At 55.8% G+C, this 19,828-nt stretch overlaps 1 protein-coding gene across 5 annotated transcripts in view; it reads left to right on the forward strand.

The window, feature by feature from the left end:
• Positions 1–7,076: 7,076 nt before the first annotated feature.
• The window catches only part of SIDT2 (SID1 transmembrane family member 2), a 44,427-nt gene continuing 31,675 nt past the window's right edge, over positions 7,077–19,828 (forward strand). For 3 of the 5 annotated variants that reach the window (XR_006276678.1, XM_043501018.1, XM_043501019.1), the window contains exons 1-10: positions 7,078–7,805; positions 9,770–9,891; positions 10,545–10,709; positions 11,095–11,140; positions 11,237–11,338; positions 11,466–11,549; positions 12,014–12,113; positions 12,569–12,634; positions 13,240–13,333; positions 19,713–19,771. Coding sequence is in view for 4 of the 5 variants with exons in the window: in XM_043501018.1 (XP_043356953.1) it covers positions 7,614–7,805; positions 9,770–9,891; positions 10,545–10,709; positions 11,095–11,140; positions 11,237–11,338; positions 11,466–11,549; positions 12,014–12,113; positions 12,569–12,634; positions 13,240–13,333; positions 19,713–19,771 (1,030 nt within the window). In the remaining variant the exon portion in view is untranslated. Of the gene's footprint in view, positions 7,806–9,769; positions 9,892–10,544; positions 10,710–11,094; positions 11,141–11,236; positions 11,339–11,465; positions 11,550–12,013; positions 12,114–12,568; positions 12,635–13,239; positions 13,334–19,712; positions 19,772–19,828 lie in introns of all 5 variants that reach the window. The other 2 variants (XM_043501020.1, XM_038380685.2) reach the window with 2 other exon arrangements.

Below are 19,828 nucleotides of genomic sequence, written 5' to 3' on the forward strand. Positions count from 1 at the left end.
CTCACAAAGACCCTGAAAGGCACAGTGGAAATGGGGCAAGGCACTTCCTGTGCAGTTACATGCTTGGGTACCCCTCCCCCCGCCCCCCCTTCCATTTGTGTCACTGCACTGCTATCGGGTCTGGAGAAAGGAGTGAAGGAAGGGCTTTGAAAGAGGCCAGTAGTGCCCTCTAGTGTTACTCTGTTTTGTAAGCAACAGTCCATTGGTGATCTTCCTAAAACATCCTGGCCACTATGGATGTAGAAGCCTCTACATCAACATTCCACACAAAGATGGACTACAAGCCGTCAGGAACAGTATCCCCGATAATGTCACGGCTAACCTAGTGGCTTGGTAACTTTGTCCTCACCCATAACTATTTCACATTTGGTGACAATGTATACCTTCAAATCAGCGGCACTGCGATGGGTAGCCGCTTGGCCCCACAGTATGCCAACATTTTTATGGCTGTTTTCCACTGAATGCATCCGATGAAGTGAGCTGTAGCTCACGAAAGCTTATGCGCAAATAAATTTGTTAGTCTCTAAGGTGCCACAAGTACTCCTTTTCTATTCAGGAACATGTGGCAGATTTATTGTTTTTCTTCGGAAGTGGCCTCCCACCAACATCTTAACTGTAACTCTCACGGCACCATTTACAGTCCAGTTATCGCTTAGTCTGGCTGGGAACAGAGCTGCTGCCGCCCTTGGTAAGAGCCGTTACCTTTGGCATTGCACTATATAGTATGGGTGAGACCAGAGGGGGAAGCCTGTATCTTCCACGGGGAGTGGAGCCTGTCTGAATGCCAGAAATAAGCCAAGCATAGAATCAGAGAAGTGTAGGACTGGAAGGAACCTCAGTAGGTAGCATGTTTGATTTAGGTTTCAAGAGACTTCATTTCTTCATCAAACAGGAAAAAAACCCACATCAAGGGTATGTGTTGTGGAGAGCATGGAACTGGAAGCCATGAACAACCTGAATTAGTAGATCCGCTCTCCCTGCAGGAGAATACAGAGGTATCTTATAGCAGGGATTCTCAACCTCTTTCTTTCTGAGCCCATGCTATAAAAACTCCCTGGCCCACCTGTGCCACAAAGCCAGAGCCAGCGTTAGGGGGTAGCAAACAGAAGGCCCTGCAAAGCTAAGTTGATCAAGCTTTGGCTTCATCCCCAAGTGGTGGGGCTTGGGGCCCCAGTTTTCAGTCCTGAATGGGGGGGCACTTTGGCTTTCTGCCCTGAGCCCCAGTGAGTCTATTGCTAGCCCTGCTAAGTGGACCCCCTAAAACCTACTCAAGGCCCCCAGGCGGCCCCAGACTCCTGCTTGAGAACTGCTACCTTGCAGGGAACCAATGATCATCTGATTATAAGAACTGTTTTAATAACATCAAATTGCCATCAACTACAAACAGGCAGATAAGAGCATAAGAACGGCCATACTGGATCAGACCAAAGGTCCATCTAGCCCAGTATCCTGTCCTCTGACAGTGACCAGTGCCAAGTGCCCCAAAGAGAATGAACAGAACAGGGCAATTATCAAGTCATCCATTCCCTGTCGTGGAGTCACAGCTTCTGCAAGTCATCTGGTCTGTCTGCAGCAACTGGCCATGAGGTATGCTAACCGGAGGCCTCCTTTAACACTGCCTGATTCCATTATTATTTGTAACTGTCTGAATTAGGTACTGGTGAGAGGGGACTGATTAACTTTTTGTGTGTGTGGTGGATAATCAGCTGGACAGGGTATGGAGAGCATCCAGAGAGGTAGGTGACAGCTGTCCGTGAACTATCACCCTGACTGCTTTGTTGACTGGCACAGAGCTTCCCACCCCTCTCAGCGTCTGGCTCCATGCAGTGAGAAGTACCCAGCAAGTCCTTGAGCATGACAGGTGCAGTAGAAAAGCAGTGACTGCTCTAGCCCAACAAAGCCTTTATCTGATTTACTTTATTGCCTTTGTTTTTCTCTCTGGTTTTCTGGATGGATTTTACCTCACCCTTGTGAGGTGGCAAAATTGTATTTACTCAGGGTGCCTAATTGCCCAAGGCCCTGGAGCAGAGAGGAAGTTTCACAGTTCAGACACAGAGCTCACAAACGGACTCCGGCAGTGCCTGCTACCATTCCAATTTCCGCATAGTTCCTGGTGCCCGGCTCTTCTTTGCAGCAACATTTAGTATTTGTATCTTTAGTGCTGTACAACATGTCCCCCCAAATCCCAGCTGTTCCCTGATAAGCGAGAGAGTGCAAAAGAAAGGGTACCCTAAAATATCCATGATCCTCAACCAGCAAGGTTGGGAACATAAGATTATAGGACAGATAGTTGTGAAGTATGTGTGGATTCATGGATGTTTGCTCATTATTTACCCAGCTCTGAGTATAAACTGCTTGGGACATGGATAATTTTTGGTTGGTTGATTGGGGTTTGTAGGGTGTGTATTGGGTTCGTGGGGGAGTCAGTGTTGTGAATGTCATTCTTGCAATGGTGGAAAAGCTTTAATGATGAGGGAGGCCTTGTAGCTTTGCCCAGCAATAGCCAGGCTCTGCATTTGTCCAGTCTCCTCTGGAAGTTCATTCCACAGCTAGTTCCCCTCCCCAGAGAACACTTTGTCCCCAGCTCTCACAAGCCACCCCATGGGCTTTGTGATGACAGGAGAGAGGAGCTTTCACTGCGAGCTAAGAACTGGTGCTATCTGTCCCGGAGAGATGAGTGTAAATCAGACCCCTCTGTATATAAAAATGGAGAGAAACTAGGGGAGGAAAAATTCTGGGACGGATAAGATTTTGCATCCGTCATTGCCTGGTTGTTCATTGCTTCTGTTTGCCCTTTTCCTGCTGCTCTTACTTTGAGATAATGGGCCAAAACTGGCCCTGATGCAGGTGAGTGCATCTCCAGTGACTTCAGTGGAGTTTCCCCCAATGATATCCCCCTGTTGCTTTGTCCAGTTAAACAGACATTTGTCAAGTAGTTTAGGCCTCAGATTCTACTTTTGTCAATGGTGTGTGGCTGCGGAGTGTAAATTTGACCCAGGATGGCAGGTGACCTGGCTCGCACCAGTACTGGTGATGCTCCTGCACGTGGCTTCTCCTAGCATAGCCACTTTCACACTCGGCTCTTGCTGGGCCAAAGCAGATGTGGCTTATGCAAGAGCTGTGCAGTACCATCCTCTGCTGCTCCTGGCATGGGGGAGAGTGTATCTCCTCACCTCAGCCGTGGAAGCCACGCATCCAAACCAGTGTTTCCCCAAGTGCAGTCCCTGAGCCAGGAAGGGTCTAGAGAGAGCTAGCTGGCCCCAGGGTCTTCTGCCGCCTCATTTCCAGCTGCTCAACTGCATTTTCAAGAAATAGCCCAAATGGGAGGCCTGAGAGCACAGGGTTATATTTGGCTGTACTTACTGGCTGGTGTGTTAACTTGTGTTGTGGTATAGAATCATAGAAATGTGGGGCTGGAAGGGGCCTTGAGAGCTCATCTAGTCCAGCCCCTGCACTGAGGCAGAATCAAGTAAACCTAGACCATCCCTGACAGGTGTTTGTCCAGCCTGTTCTTAAAAACCTCCAGTGACGGGGATTCCACAACCTGCCTTGGGAGCCTATTCCAGAGCTTAACTCCCCTTTAGAGTTAGACAGTTTTTCCGAATATCTCACCTAGATCTCCCTTGTGTGTCTCCTATGTGGATTGTAAGTCCTGGTCTAAACTCAAAACTTAGGTTGACCTAGCTACATCACTCAGCGGTGTCAAAAATCCCCATCGCTGAGTGCCAGGGGTATGCTGACCTAATGCCTGGTGCACGTGGAGCCATTGCTCAGGGAGGTGGAGCTCCTACAAGGGTAGTAAAAGACCTTCTTGTCACTGTAGCCTATGTCTCTATTACAGGGTGACTATGGTGCCGTGGCTATATGACGTTATAGTGCCTGCGGTGCAGACATGGCCTGACTTTACAATAGTTCTTGTCAGGAGGCCTAGAGTTGTGCCTAGGTGGGGTGTGTGCATTTAAATCAGAAGAAATAAAATAAATACAGTGAGAATTTCCCTAAATTCCTTTTCCATGCTAGCAATTGCTGCAGTTGCTGGAGGGATTTTGTGTCAAGATCACAAATGGGAAGGGAGAGTCTGTCCATTGGACAAACTGCTTCAGTGAGGTCCATGCGACCAAAATGTTTCAGAAGCCTAGATCTAAACTGTCCTATGCTGGAACCTCAAGCACAAAGCAGTGAGCTGGGGCCCCTTTGAAACTGACTAGGCTAGTTCCACACTCCAAAAGATCCAGGGTATAACTAGTGAAAAGTCTGTGAGATTTTAAACATTCGTCCCTTGTGATTTCCAGCTCTTCTCTATTTACTTCCAAGCAACGGCACTTTATTGATTGCTGCCTTCTTTATAGGTGACAGTTCTGCAATGTCAGAACTGGCAGATATAATGAATGGATCTCCATTCTGCTTGCTGACCCCCTCCTTTCGTTAGCGTGAAGGGCAGGTGGTGATCTGGGGTTAGGAATATGCTATTTTAAAAAAAAAATCATAGAACAAAGCACCACTGTTCTTTAGCAATATTGTATTGCTTCCTGTTTTAACTCTTACCAATGTATCACACCAGTGTACAAGATTAGCTGTGCTCCTGTAGTTACAACAGTCAAGATGGGCTGTAAAGGCATGGTAAGCATTGAGGGGGAGTTCTCTTGGAGGCCAGAGTGTTCTTTGGTGTTTCTCCTGCTCTGGGAGCTCTTTGCAGCACAAGCTCTGGTCCCAGTTCAATTCCATCCATTGTTTTCTAATGTAGCTCCCACTGAATTGAAATATACAAAGTGAAACAGAAATTAACAATAGCCCTTTAAGGCAAGATCGTCAAAGGACGGTACAAATATTCATTAGCCATGACAAGCCCATTGGGAGCAGGTCTAGTATTTATGGTGGGGAGGGTGTAAAACCAAAATAACTCCAGCTGACCAAAGCCAGAGCCATGTTTCCCAGTACTAGACTCCAAACAGAGATGAAAACGTCACCAGAAACACCACACAATGCTGGAATGGTCCAACTCCCGCAGCTCGATCTGGGGCCTTGGGTGGTTCACAGATAAAACGAAATTGAGACCATAGAGATAAGAGTTGGTTTTCAGGTTGTTTTAGCTTTGGACAAATTTTCTCATTGGGTTCTGATTGTAAAAGGGGCTGAGAACCACCCAATCCCAGTGCAGAGAATCTGCCAGGCTTAGGCCCTTCTTTCATAAGCTGATGTGTTTCCAGTACAGGCTTAGAGGGAGTGGGTGTGGATTATGATTTATATGGGCAACAGCAAGTTTATTGAAGCAGCTCTCTGCCACGTGTCAGAATGTTCTGCAAACACACTGATTGAGGGCACTGCCGAGTTGCTATTAGAATTGGTATTCACGTAGATGTCTAATATTCCATGCTGCAGAGAGGGGATGTGCTGTGAGGTTAGAGACGCGCAGTGTTATCGCACTGACTAGACACTCCTGCCTCTCTCCCTCTAATAGCAAGCCTGCCAGGGAGGTTCACTGTGGAGAATGCAGCAAACAGAGGAGGTTTTGTTGCCTTTTTGAAGCCCTAGAGGGATCCATGAAGCTGTCGTACACAGGTGGGAGTCGAATGCTCCCATCCACCCCACACCACTTCGATCATGATGGGGCAGGATCCCTGTGTGCAATGGAATAGGAAGATAGTTAGTCATTGCACTAACCTGCAGCATGCTCCTCTCTGAGTAATGGCTGTGGATGTGCACTGGACTGTGAGAGGGTGGGAAGATGAAATGGGGCAGAGACTCAATCCTCAGCTATTTGCAGCAGGGCTGAGCTATGGGAATTCCTCCCCATCACTGTACCCAAGTCCTTACCAATATTGGTTCATGGCTGTTTCTGGCTCTTAACCCTGACTGTTTGGAGCCTGTATGTTTATGGCAACTTGAATAAAAGGATCCCAACACACTTTATGAATGTTAGCTAGTTACACCTCCCCACAGCTCAGGAGGTGGAGAATGGGTGTAAAAGATTCACTTGCCCCTTCCCAAAGGAGACTGTGTGCATGGAGACAGTGTAGGGTGGGCCCTCGGTAGAATGCTTTCACTGAAGACCGTGAAGTCCCTCCTGATTCACACCAGGGTGAGAGGACAATGTTTGTACGGTGCTGAGTTGGGCAAGAGTCTCTTAAATATGTAAGTAAATAAAGATGATGTAATGGACACCATAGTTAAGGCTGAGTTGAGTTTTGCACTTGAAACTGGGATTCAACCTCTTCTTGGATATAGGATCGAACACAGCGTCTCCTCCCGCAACCTATAGAGCTTCCTCTGGCAGCCTAGAATGAATCTTCTGACCATTTAAATGAAATCTGTCGATACAGTTAGGAATCAAAATGAATAGAAATGAGTCTTCAAGAAACTCAGCATCCAGCCTCAGCCCCACCCAGTGGGCTGCTGGCCCACATGGGGTCCTTTGGGTGTTATCCCAATGTAAACCATAATAATTAGACCTTTCGTTACTCCCTGCATCTGCTCAGACCAACTGCCACAGCCAATAGCCATGGAACCTTTCCATCCCTTCCTCTTATTAAAGGGACACCGCCAGCAACGAATGTTCCTGCTGTTTGAAGCAGTGTGATCGGCGGGGGGGCGGGCAGCCAGTGGGGTGGCAGGAGAGGTACGCTTTAGCTGAGCGAGGAAAGGAAGGAGGTGACGCCTTGAACAAGCAGCGGACGGGCTTTGAGAACCACTGGTCTAGACCATCCCCGACAGATGTTTGTCTGACCTGTTCTTAAAAACCTCCAATGGTGGAGATTCCACAACCTGCCTTGGGAGTCTGGTCCAGAACTTAACTAGCCTTAGAGTTCGATGGTTTTTCCTAATGTCTCACCTAAATCTCCCTTGCTGCAGATTAAGCCTATTACTCCTTGTCCTGCCTTCAGCTGGCCTGGAGAACAGGGCTCTAGAACAGGCCGTAATGTATTAGAAGACCCTACAGTCTTTCATCTTGTCCCCAAGGAACTCCCGGTGCTGAGTTTCGGGCCGCAGGAGAATGGAGCCGTCTGAGTCAGTTCCCCTTTAAGGATTTTCTGCAGCCTGGCCCTTTAAGACTGTGTCAGTTCCCTGCCTGACGTCACCGGCTGCTTCAGTGTTTACAGCCTGGGCTTGTTGCATCCAGGAGGCTCACAAAGTCTCCAGCTGCCTGCAGCCCCTCACCTGTGAGGGGCCGTGGCCAGGCGGAGGCCTGTCTCCAGTGGGCTGGGGGAGAGGGCCCATCCCCTGGAGCAGAGAGGGCAGGAACGAAGCTGCTAGCCTTGCTGCTCACTGGCTCCCATTCAGGGAGCTGGGTGTGTGTAGGGCAGCTCCCACCACTGCAGTGGGGCTGGCAGTGCTATGGGGCAGAGCAGCCCGGAGGTACCCTTGCTCCGGGAGGCCCTGTAGACTCTTCTCCTGGACGTGACCAGCCTGCAGCCTCCCGTGGCAGAGCTGTTGATTCACAGCTGCTCCCACCTGCACCCTTTGGCCAGGTGCGGTGTGGAAGAGGAGGGGGGCAATGTTACCTGGGATTGCCCAACATAGGGTCTAAAGGGTGCTGACCCTGGTGATGCTGGAAGCTCCTGCCGCTGCCTTAGTCCAGCCCCAGGAGACGCACTGCCTGCCTGTGGGATCAAGTCATGTTGGACCTGGAGCTGCCCCTCGTCCTGCTGCTGCTGCTGGCTCCGCTGGGAGCTGGTGCTTTCCTCGAGGACCAGGCTGCCAAGAACATCTCCCAGAAGGAGGCCGAGTTTGACAAAAGCTACACGGACTTTGTGAACAGCGAGCTACTGAACATCTACATCTTCAACCACACTGTGATGAGGAACAGGGTGAGTGAGTGTCCCCCGAGTCAGGCCCAGTGCCAGCCAAAGGGACACAGTCCCTCTGCCAGAGCCATTGGCCTGTGAACTGCTCCACCCACCTTTGGGCCATGCCCAGAACAACTGATGAGGTGCTGGGGGGATAATCCTTGCCTAGCACACAATGGGGGCCCGGCCTCGTGCTCTGCTGGAGGGTGCTATGAAGTGTCTCTGAATAGTCCCTTGGCCTGACTCTCCACTGCCCTGCCTCAGCACCAAGCACCCGCAGGATGCTCTGTATGGATCAGGTTCTGTTTCGCCCTGCCTGTGGAGTGCACGGGGGGCAGGGCAGTGGAGAATCCAGCCCCCGAGTCCTCAACTGCAGGTGGAAAATCCCAAACTTCTCCCCCGGTTGTGCTGTTAGTTCTCTGTTCCCACGGGGCTCGGGCCAGCAAAGCAAGGCTGCTTTCTTCCTGCCCCAGTTTCACTTCCTTCTTCCCTCCCTAGCTGACATGATGAGTTTAAACAACTGGGTAGTGTCCCCATCGCTTCCAGCTGAGATCACAGTGGCTTTGGCCAGTGCCTGCTGTTGGCCTTTCATCTGTCTAGTGGCTGTGATGTGTTTGGCGTGTGTGTTCATTTCGCCCTAGTAGGGTGTGTGTGTCTTGTGGGCATCCCTGTGTTCTACGGTGCATGCCACAAATCAGCATTTTTTAAAAAGAAGTTGCTTCTGCTGACTCTTCACTTTTTCTTTCCACAAACTTGGCTGAGCTGTTTGTTTAGAAGGGTGGGAGGCGACTGCCCGCTTTTGGGTCTTTTGTTAAGCCAGGTTCCAGATTGAAGATTCACCTTTATCTCCATCCATGAGCGTTGAGTCAGGCTGTGAGTGGGAAGGCTGCTCTGGCCTGGCCTGCCTGTGGCTGTGGGAGTTGGAAGGGCACGGCCAGTTCACAGCTGATAAATCCCTGTTTCTGATGCAAAGGGAAGGGATGCAAAGGCTGTTTTCCCATTCCAGGGCCAAATAGCCCAGGAAATACGTACTCAGCTTCCCCAGCTGAAGAGTGGGGCATTTTGTCCTGACTAGGAAGGTTTGCACCCAGATGTCTCAGAGTTTGGCGTGGCTGGATCTGGGGGTTCAGTTCAGGGCTGTCTCTAGTACCAGGCTGGATCTGCAGGAGAGACATCCATGCTGTGGGAGAGTAATCCCTTCCCAGGGTGCATGGAGTGAGCTGTTCCCCTGCCAATCCTCTTCCCCCACCCCACACATCTCTGCTTTGGCATGTCCTGTTCTCTGAGCTGCTCATCCCTGCCCTGCACTTTGAAGCTTCCCTCCCTCACTGCCCAAGCCTCTGTCCTAACTGCCCCCAGAGCTGAGTCCTAGCTCTGTGCTCCTGCATCTGTAACAGCCTCTCCCCACAGTCAACATCTGCCAAGCACCCCCTTCCCAAGCTCCCGCCTGGCCTGTGAGGTCTCTGGGCACCAGCATTCAAGCACTGCCCCATCCCATCCCAGCACGTGCAGTTGGACTGGCTGACTTGCAGTGTCTTGACCATTCCTCTCTGCTGGGGGGAGTACGTGCAGGAGCTGTTCGCGGACATGAGCCAAGCTGAACTTCCTGTTGGGTCAGCAGGATCCGTCGGTCAGGAGTTCCATTCCCCATTGCATGCGGTGTCTGCCTGTAAACTGTTCGATGTGTGAGCAGGGCTAAGGTGGGATAGTTCTCTGCCCCAGGCTGGTCACGCGGCTCCCACGTCTCGAGAGTCACAGGGAACAAAGGGCCGAGTGTGAGCCCGCACAGTCCTTGCGGGAGGACTCTGTGCTCAGAGCTGTTGTGCCCTTTGCACCAATGACCACCACTTCCCCTGAGGTGGAGCTGAAAGAAATTCAACCGTCTGGGGCTCAATCCAGAGTGCCCCAGCTAAGCCCAGAGACCTGGGGGAGGGCTTGGGTCTCTTTGGCCAAGGCCAGCATGTCCCTTCTCCTCTTCTCCCCAGACGGAGGGCGTCCGGGTGACGGTGAACGTGCTGTCTGAGCAGAGGGAGATGCCGCTTCTCTTCGTGGTGAGGCAGAAGGAGGCGGTGGTGTCATTTCAGGTGCCGCTGATCCTCAGGGGCCTGTAAGTACCATCCTCGTCAGAGACGACCTCCGAGGTGGGGCTGAAGACCCACGCCCCGCCTAGTTCTGGGGTCCCCCTGCCTCCAAAGGCATGGGCACCTAGGCCAGCTCGCTGACTGTGGCATGAAAATGGCCTTAAAACCCAAATGTGTGGACTCATCTGCCCCAAGCTGTGGCCTCATCTGGTTGGGTGCAGACCAGCTCTGGGACAGCTGCAAGTTCAGCCTCTGAGCCTTCTCCATAGTGACCTGGTCCAGCTAGCGAGCGCCGATGGGAGGAGAGAGCTGCCCCTCGCCCCGGAACCCAGAGCAGCACCCTTAGCTCGGCCTGTGCCCCGGGGGCCCTTTGGGAAGGGAGATGCTGCATAGCTGACCCCTCATGGCACCCTCAGTACCGCTAGGAGAGCCTGCCTAGCTCGGGTGGGGACAGCGACCCAGCCAGCCGAGAAACGCTCCCAGGAGGGCCCCAGGCGGAGGGTCCTGGAGCCACGCCTGACGCTCCTGAGCAGTGCTCCATACCGTAGGCGCTGGGTGGCCCTGGGAAGGCTGTGGGTGCTCTCCATGCTGCCGCTGCCAGGCCAGAGGGGGGGTGCAGCGCAGCCTCTGCTGCCAGGCCCCCTCTCTCATCCGGCCCGGGGGTCTCTGCCTTCGCCAGGTTCCAGAGGAAGTACCTGTACCAGAATGTGAGCCGCACGCTGTGCCAGCCCCAGACCAAGAGCGAGTCGGAGACACAGTTCTTCTATGTGGATGTGTCCACGCTGTCCGCGAGGAACGCCTCCTACCAGCTGCGGGTCACCCGCGTAGAGAACTTCGTGCTGAGGTGAGGGATGGAGATAGGAACTCCCCCAGATACACACGCTGCCCTACACCTTGTGCCTCCTTCCCTCCGCCCCCAGCTCCCGCCCATGAGCCTGCTGTGCAGGATGGCTGGGGAGTTCGCGTTCCCGGAGACCCATGCAGGCCAGCCAGGTCCTGGGCTGGGGCAGGCATTGCCTTGCCGGGCTCCCTGTCAAGCGTTCAGGGAGGGTTAGGGACCCATCGAGCGGCTGCCCACGGCCCTGCGAGCTGGGGATTTGCGGCTCCAGCCAGTGGCTGGCTCCAGCTGGGTGGGGTTTTCTTTGCCCCAGTGGGCTGTGGCAATGGGGGGTCCCTGTTTGCTCACACTTTATGAACCACGGTGCAGTTCTAATGCTCTCTCCGCACAGGACGAGCGAGCAGTTCAGCTTTAATGCCACAGCAGCCCAGCCGCAGGTAATGTCTCTCTCTGCTTGGGGGGCTGCTATGGGGGGCGGGAGGGCAGTGTCACCGTGGTGATAACATGCCCTCTTCCCCCCTCCCCCCCGGTAGTATTTTAAGTATGTGTTCCCGGAGGGTGTGGACTCGGTGATTGTGAAGGTGACCTCGCGCATGGTCTTCCCCTGCTCCGTCGTCTCCGTCCAGGACATCCTGGTACGTGGGGCCTGGGGCTGGGTTCCTCTTTCCTGTGCTCCCCTTGCCCAGCATCCCCCAGGGTGATCTCTGGGCAGGTCCAGACTCCATGTGGCTGAGTCTTTGCTTCCCCCTCTCCTCCCTGCAGTGCCCCGTCTACGACCTGGACAACAACGTGGCCTTTATCGGGATGTACCAGACCATGACCAAGAAGGCAGCCATCACGGTGCAGGTAGGGAGCGCTGCAAGCCCAGCCCCACCAAAACGCTGCAGGTGCCGGGCCTCGCTGGTCTCTCTGCTGTGGCCCTAGCGACAGTTTGCGCCGGCTGGAGATGTTCCTGCCGGTGTGTGCTGAGCCAGGGGGCACACAGCCTGGGAGCCTTGTTCCTCACGTGCCAGACGGCGCTAGCCGGACAGTTCCCTCCAGGCAAGCTGTGGCCTCTGGGCTCGTCCCCATGTCTCCGGTGCTGCCTCCGCGCTAATAGCACCATGTGTGTCAGCCGCGCAGACCAGCAGCTTCCTCCACAACCAACTCTGGTGTCTCTCTGGGTCGCTCGCAACGTGCCTGTCTCGCCAGACTCTCATTGGGGGAGCCTGGGCATCCAGGCCTCTCCGCTCCACCAGGGCTGGGTAGGAAGAGCTGCCCACTCACCACTCCCACTGACTCTCCTCTCTCGTTCCCGGCGGCCGTGCCAGAAGAAGGATTTCCCCAGCAACAGCTTCTACGTCGTGGTGGTGGTGAAAACGGAAGACGAGGCCTGTGGAGGGTCCCTGCCTTACTACCCCCTCACCAAAGGTATGGGCATGTGCGGGGGTCTGGGAAGGCACAGGGCTTAGCCACTCACCTGTCCCTCTCCTCCATCCACCCCTACAGCCTTCTCCCCTCTGACATCTAGGCATGGGCTTTATCAGTCCCCGCCGCCCCAAGGCACCGGCGATGGGACCCAGACCGTGCAAGCGGCCCTGGGGACCGTAATGCCCAGGTGGAAGCTGGTTCCCAGCCTGACCTGGGTGTGGTGACCCCTCTCCCTGCCTCAGTCGCTGCCACTTCTCAGCAGCAAGGCGCTGTGGGTGGAAAGGGTCCAACAGCCCCTGCTGGGCATACCCCACTCTGGGCCGGGCGACATGCTGGACGAGACCCAGGGCATGGGCATTCCACAGGGCCTGCTCCATCTGCTTTGAGATGTTTTCCTGGAGACAGGAGGCAGCTGACCTAGGCTGGGCTAATCTCCAGCCTTCTGTTCCTTCCAGATGAACCAGTAGATCAAGGCAGTCGGCAAAAGGCGCTGGATGTGATGGTATCGCCTGCTATTACCTGTGAGCTGCTCCCATGGGCAGGGCCGGCAGGTTACTCTGCGGAAGCTAGATCTGCAGCTGGGGGCGTTTCCTACTGAACGCCGGTCACAATGCCCGTGTTCATGGGGCGCCGTCCCTGCAGGGCTGTCCCAGCGCCCCGGCATGGCTTGGGCACGTGGGAATGGCTCTGAGAAACGGCTCCACCCTGCTGGTGGTGCAGGCCCCGAGCACACATGGCCTGGGGCAGCACCTGGGTTCTGTGTCTGAAGTGAGCCTTGCTGGGCCCATGCATGGACGGACACACCTGCTCCTGGGTCTCCCTCGCTGTCTGGGTTTTACATGCTGGGCATGATCCTGGAGCAGGCCTGGCTCCAACACAGCAACTAAAATGAGTAGAGGCCACCTTCCCCGGTACAGCCAGGGTCTGTGCCCCTGCGTGGAGGGACACATGGCGTGGGCTGTGTCATGGTAGGCATAGTGGGGGAGTTGTGGGGCCCGGGGAGGCTGTGTGCCCAGCTCACTTCCTGTGCCCGCAAGGCTGTGCTGTCCAGTGAGCTGCTGTCTGGGTGGGGCACTGTGGGCTGCTGCTGTCCCGTAATCCCCCTTCCCGCTCCCTCTCCCCACAGCGGAGGTCTACGTCCGCGCTATGCTCTTCTGCCTGGGGATCTTCCTCTCCTTCTACCTGCTGACGCTGCTCATCGCCTGCTGGGAGAGCTGGAGGTGAGTCCCTGGGCCTCGCTTCCCACGCTGCCCACCCCACGGTGCTCCGGGACCGGACTGCCAGCTTGGCTCAGCTCACCCACCTCCTCCCCCCCTTCCCTCTCACTCACCCGCCACAGCCAGGATTGGCTCCGCAAAACTAGAACAGCTTTCACCCCCCTCTCCCAGCCTGTGCAGCCACGGGGCCTGGCACGGTGACTCATAGCTGCCGGTGCAGGGTAGCTATCGTCCATCAGGTTGGGAATTGAGAGCCAGAGCCTTGACGGCAGAAAAAGCAGCCAGGGATGAGACATCCCCTCCCCTCCACCCCAGGATAGGAGGCCTCTTTCTTTGTACATCAAGGGCTGGGCATTCCCCTCCTGGCTCAGGTTACAGGCTCTCAGGTATCCCATCCGCAGGGAGTGAAACTCCCCTGCCACGTTCCCAGGTCAACGCTCCCCCCTCCCTGCTGCGTCACATCTCTCCCCCCTTCGAGACTGAACTGAGCAGGGTCACTGACCAGTGATCTAGGGAAGTTCAGGGCCCCCTTTCCGGGACAACGCATCCGCTATCATGCCGGCACTTCCCTTCACATGGACCACGTCCATGTCCTAATCCTGCAGGAGCAGGCTCCACCTCAGGAGTTTGGCGTTGGCTCCTTTCATCTGGTGCAGCCAGGTCGGGAGAGTGGTCGGTGTATACGGTGAAGTGTCGCCCAAAGAGATATGGCTCTAGTTTCTTGAGGGCCCACGCCATGGCCAGGCACTCCTTCTCGATGGCCGCGTAGTGTTGCTCCCGGGGTAGCAACTTCTTGCTCAGGTACATGATGGGGTGTCTCTCCCCCTTTTCATCCTCCTGCATTAAGACCGCCCCCAGTCCTGTGTCTGAGGCGTTGGTGAACACCATAAAGGGCTTGTCAAAGTCTGGATTTGCCAGAATTGGGCCACTGGCCAGAGCCGGGCCACTGGCCAGAGCCTCCTTCAGTGCCCGGAAAGCCTCCTGGCACTGCTCGGTCCAGACCACCTTGTTTTGCATAGCTCGGTGATGGGGTGGCTATGGCGCTAAAGCGGGGCACAAACCTTCGGTAGTATCCTGCCAACCCAATAAAGGCTTGGACCTGCTTTTTGGCGTAGGGAGCGGGCCAGTCTCTGATCACCTCCACCATAGCTGGTTCTGGCTTTAGGCGGCCGCTCCCCACCCGATGGCCCAGGTAAGATGCTTCAGCCATCCCCACCTTGCACTTCTCCACTTTTACAGTCATCCCAGCCCCCTGGAGTCATTCCAGCACTTGTCTAACCTGGGACACATGGTCCTCCCAGGTCTGGCTAAAGACACGGATGTCATCGATATACACCACGGCAAAACTCTCCATCCCCCTCAGTAGCTGATCCACCAGGCGCTGGAAGGTGGCCAGTGCTCCCTTGAGGCCGAAAGGCAGGGTCAGGAACTTGTAGAGCCCCAGAGGGGTGATAAAGGCCGATTTCAACCGGGCATTTGCATCCAGCGGCACTTGCCAGAAGCCCTTTGTAAGGTCCATGGTGGCGAGGTATCGAGCTCCTCCCAATTTGTCTAGGAGCTCATCACGTCTGGGCATGGGGTAGGCATCAGATACAGTGATGGCCTTGAGCTTCTGATAGTCCACAGAGAACCGGATCGACCCGTCCTTTTTGGGGACCAGCACCACCGGTGAGGCCCAAGGGCTGGCAAATGGCTGGATCACCCTCAAAGCCAGCATGTCCCTGACCTCTCTTTCCAAGTCCTGAGCAGTTTTCCCTGTGACTCGGAAGGGGGAGCATCTTATCGGCGGGTGTGATCCTGTCTGCATCCGGTGGACAGTCAGATTAGTGCGTCCGGGCTGGTTGGAAAACAGCTGTCGGTACGGATGCAGCACCCCCCTGATCTCAGCTTGCTGGACAGGGGTTAGCTGATCCGAGAGGGGAATTGTTTCCAGGAGTGAACCAGCTCTGGCCCAGGGAATAGATCTACTAAAGGGTCATCTCCCTGCTCCTCCCAATGTCCACACACGGCCAACACCACATTCCCCCGGCGTAATATGGCTTCATCATATTCACATGGTACATCCGGCGGTGGTGTGCCCGGTTCGACAGCTCCACCGCATAGTTTACCTCATTTAGCTGCTTGACAACCTTGAAAGGGCCCTCCCAGGAGGTCTGTAGTTTGTTCTTTCTCACGTGGATGAGAACCATCACCTGATCCCCGGTGGCGTAGGCGCCGGCCCACGCCCTGCGGTCATACCAGACGTTCTGCTGCTTCTGGGCTTGGGCCAGATTCTCCCTGGCCAGGCCCATGAGTTCAGCAAGTCTCTCTCGGAAGATCAGGACATACTCCACCGCTGACTCTCCATCGGGAGTGGCCTTCCCCTCCCATTCGTCTCTCATCAGGTCCAGGGGTCCCCTCACCTTCCTTCCATATAACAGTTCGAAAGGCGAAAATCCAGTAGACTCCTGGGGTACCTCCCTGTACGCGAACAGCAGGTGAGGTAAGTGCTTGTCCCAATCATGCGGGTGCTGGTTCATAAAGGTTTTCAGCATCATCTTTAGCGTCCCATTGAACCTCTCCACCATCCATTTGGACTGGGGGTGATACGCTCAGGCCCAGCTGTGCCGGACTCCACATTTCTCCCACAAGCACCGGAGTGGGGCCGACTTGAAGTTGGATCCTTGGTTTGTCAAGACTTCCTTGGGCAACCCCACTCGGCTGAAAATGGTCAGGAGCGCATCTGCCATGATGTCTGCTTCAGTGGAAGCTCAGGGCACTGCCTCGGGGTAGCGGGTGGCGAAATCTACCACCACCAGAATGTATTTCTTCCCCGCCCGGGTTGTCTTGCTGAGAGGCCCCACTATGTCCATGGCCCCCTTCTGGAAAGGTTCCTATGTGATGGGCAAAGGTCTCAAAGCTGCTTTCCCCTTGTCCCGGGCCTTTCCCACCCTCTGACAGGGGTCGCAGGATCGGCAATACTGCCGACAGTGGTAAAGACCCCAGACCAGTAAAAGTTCTGTAGCAGCCTCGGCCGGGTGCGCCGGATTCCCTGGTGCCCTGAGAGGGGGATGTCATGGGCCAGGTACAGGAGCTTGCGGCGATACTTCTGGGGTACCACCAGCTGCCTCCTGACCCCACAGGACTCCACTTCCCCTGGGGGAGCCCATTCTCGGTACAGGAACCCCTCCTCCCACAGGAACCTCTCCTGGCAACCTCTCCTCATGGTCTGTACCACACTGAGGTCGGCCAGGTCCCTGAGCTTCCGCCAGGAGGGATCTTGCTGCAACTTGGCCTGGAACTCAGCGTCTGGGGAAGGGATGGGGCCCGGTTCCCTCTCATTGGCCAGGTCTGAGGCCACAGCCTCTCTGAGCCGTGCCCCTTGGTGCTACCTCCCCACGCGCCTCCGGTGTGGCGCCTCCAGTGTGGTGCTCTCCCCAAGGTCGGGGTGCAGTGCCCCTTGCCGGCTCTGGCTACGGGTCACAACCAGGGCGGTCTGGGGGTCGCTTGGCCAGTCCTCTAGGTTTCCCCCAGTCAAAACCTCAGTGGGCAAATGGTGGTGCATCCCCACATCCTTGGGGTCCTCCTTGGCCCCCCATTTCAGGTGTACCCTTGCCACGGGCACCTTGAATGGGGTCCCACCCACCCCCATCAGGCTCAGGTAGGTTTTGGGCACCACCTGATCTGGGGCCACCACCTTGGGCCGGGCCAGCATCACCTCTGCGCCTGTATCCCAGTATCCATTGACCTTCCTCCCATCCACCTCCAGGGGAACAAGGCACTCTCTCTGGAGGGACAGCCCCACGCCCACCCTGTAAACTGAGAACCCTGAGTCCAGAGCCTCCAGCCCTCTGGCAGAGCTGGCCTGGGGTACTCTTCCCTCCTGAGCAGGTGGTAAGCTGGCAGCCCCCCTTGCCTGGGTCATCTGCCCCTCGTCCAGCGGGGTCCCTACCCAGTTAACCCTGGGTAGGTTGGGTCTGCTCAGTCTGTCCCTGAGCCTGGGGCACTGGGTCCGTATGTGGCCTCTCTGGCCACAGTGATAGCAGCTCAGGTCACGTTGGTCCCCTCTAGCAGGTCGGAGGGTCCCGACGCCAGGCGTTCCCCTTGGGAGGGGGTTCTCCATATTTCCCCGCCGGGAGGTCCCATGGTGACACTCTCTCTGCATCGTGGGGGCTTGTTCTTTTGGGACTCCTCCCTACCCCCAGACCGACTGTTCACAAACTCGTCGGCCAGCTGCCCTGCATGCTGTGGGTTCTCTAGCTTTTTGTCCACCAACCATAGCCTCAGGTCGGAAGGGCACTGTTCATACAGTTGCTCCAGTACAATTAGGTCAAGCAGGTCCTCTTTAGCTTGGGCCCCAGCTGTCCACTTGCGGGCATATCCCTGCATCCGGTTGACCAGTTGTAGGTATGTGACCTCAGGCGTTTTATGCTGACTCCAGAACCTTTTCTGGTACATCTCAGGGGTCAGCCCAAACTCACAGAGCAGGGCCTTTTTGAACAGTTCGTAGTCCCCTGCCTCCACGCCTTTCATTCGGCTGTACACCTCCACGGCTTTGGGGTACAGTAAGGGGGTGAGAAACTGGAGCCTGTCTGCAGGGTCAACCCTGTACATCTCGAAGGCATTCTCAAAGGCCATCAGGAAGCTATCTATGTCCTCCCCCTCCTTATGCTGGGCCAGGAAGCATTTATCAAGGCTCCTTGCAGTCTTGGGTCCCCCTTCACTCACCGCAGCCGGGGCCCCACTGCTCCCCAGCCTGGCCTGTTCCAGTTCATGCTGCCTCTGTTTTTCCTTCTCTTCCTGCTCATGCTGACGCTGCTTTTCATGATCCTCCAGCTCCCTCATTTTCATCTCCCTCTCCCATTCCAGCCACCTCCACTCCAGGGATGGGGAGTTCCACCGGGAGGATCCCCTGCTGGCTGCCGGGGTCAGGGTGCCCTCGGTATTCCCTGGGCTTCTCCCAACCCCTCCCCCAGACATAGGTAGGCAGGGTCTCGGGCTGTCCTCGGCAGCAGTCTGACCCCTCCCAGCCCGGTCAGGCCCCAGGGCCCACACTGCATCCACGGGCGGCTTCCCTCAGGGACAGGGATCGGGTCGTCCAAGCGATCCTTCTCCTCCAATTGGGCAATCAGCTGTTCCTTGGTGGACCTCCCAATGCGCAGCCCCCTCTGCCTGCACAGCTCCACCAGGTCGCTCTTTAGGCGTTTAGCAAACATCTCCCTGCTGGCCACTCGCAGGCCTGGGGGCAGCTTTCCACGGTTTCCAGGGAGAACCCCTAGGGTGCCAGCCCTTCTTGAGGTCACCACCTCTTTGCCAGGGTCGAGCTGCAGACTCCTCCGCCCCGGGACCGCTCGCTGCAATCCCCGGGGAACCCTGTTACTGCAAAAGTCCTTCTCTCTGGTCACACACTCCCAGGGGTTAACCGCCCCCTGAAACCGTCTCTCTCTAAATCTTCAGCACGCCTGGTCCCCATCAATCCCCCTTTGTTTTACTGTTCCCTAGTCACTTACTGCAGGAAGCGCCATTCACGGGGTGCAGTAGATCCCACCTCTGCCACCAGTTGTCATGGAGTGTGGGGGAGTCCAGGGCCTGCACCCCTCTTCCTGGGATTCACTGTGACTCTCAGCCAGCCAGTAAAATGGAAGGTTTATTGGACAATAGGAACACAGTCTAAAACAGAGCTTGGGGGTACAACCAGGACCCCTCAATCCAGTCCTTCTGGGGGAGCAGGGAGCTTAGACCCCAGCCCTGGCACCTGGCTGCATTCCACCACCCAGCACCAAACTGAAACTAAACCCCCTCCCCCCTCAGCAGGCTCTCTCCTGCAGCCTTTGTCCACATTCCCAGGGCAGAGGTGTACCTCCCCCTCCCCGTCCTGACTCAGGTGACAGGCTCTCAGATCTCCCATCTGCAGGGGGTGACACTCTCCCCTCCCTGCTGCGTCACAGCATCCCCACCAACTCTAGTGTCCGTCCCAGAGATGCCCACCCCACCCCACCTGACACTGGGAACATCGGAACGTGGCGCAGCCGTGTCTCCAAAGGGCCACGGGGAAGGTCACCGTTACTCGAGACACACGCAGCCTTCCTCGCCCCCCAGCCTGCATGTGCCTCTGCCATAGCCGTGCCTGCTGCGGTTCTCGGGCAGGGCTGGGTGAGCCCTTCCTTTGGCTCCTGCACGCTGTGTGAGCAGCTCCCAGGAGACATGGTGGCAGATGGTGGCGTGCCCCAGCCAGGGACAGCGCCGGGGCTGGATTTCCCTGGGCAAACCCTGACTAGGTTAACACAGGTTGGGAGGTGTCTGAGCTCTGCAGCCCTCGGCTGCCCGACGGGACCTGGGTCTGTGGCAGGAGGGAGCTGCCTCCCGGCCCTTCTGTTTCAGGGTTTCCATTGCATTTTTGCAGACAACAGAAGAAGAAAAAAGGGCTCCTGGCTGCCATGGACACGCCCACCATGGACACTGGTATGGACCCCAGGGCCCATAGGGGCACTGACACGGGGCGAGACTCTGGGAGCTGGC

This window comes from Dermochelys coriacea, chromosome 22, assembly GCF_009764565.3.
Source record: "Dermochelys coriacea isolate rDerCor1 chromosome 22, rDerCor1.pri.v4, whole genome shotgun sequence".
NCBI classification, from domain to species: Eukaryota; Metazoa; Chordata; order Testudines; family Dermochelyidae; genus Dermochelys; species Dermochelys coriacea.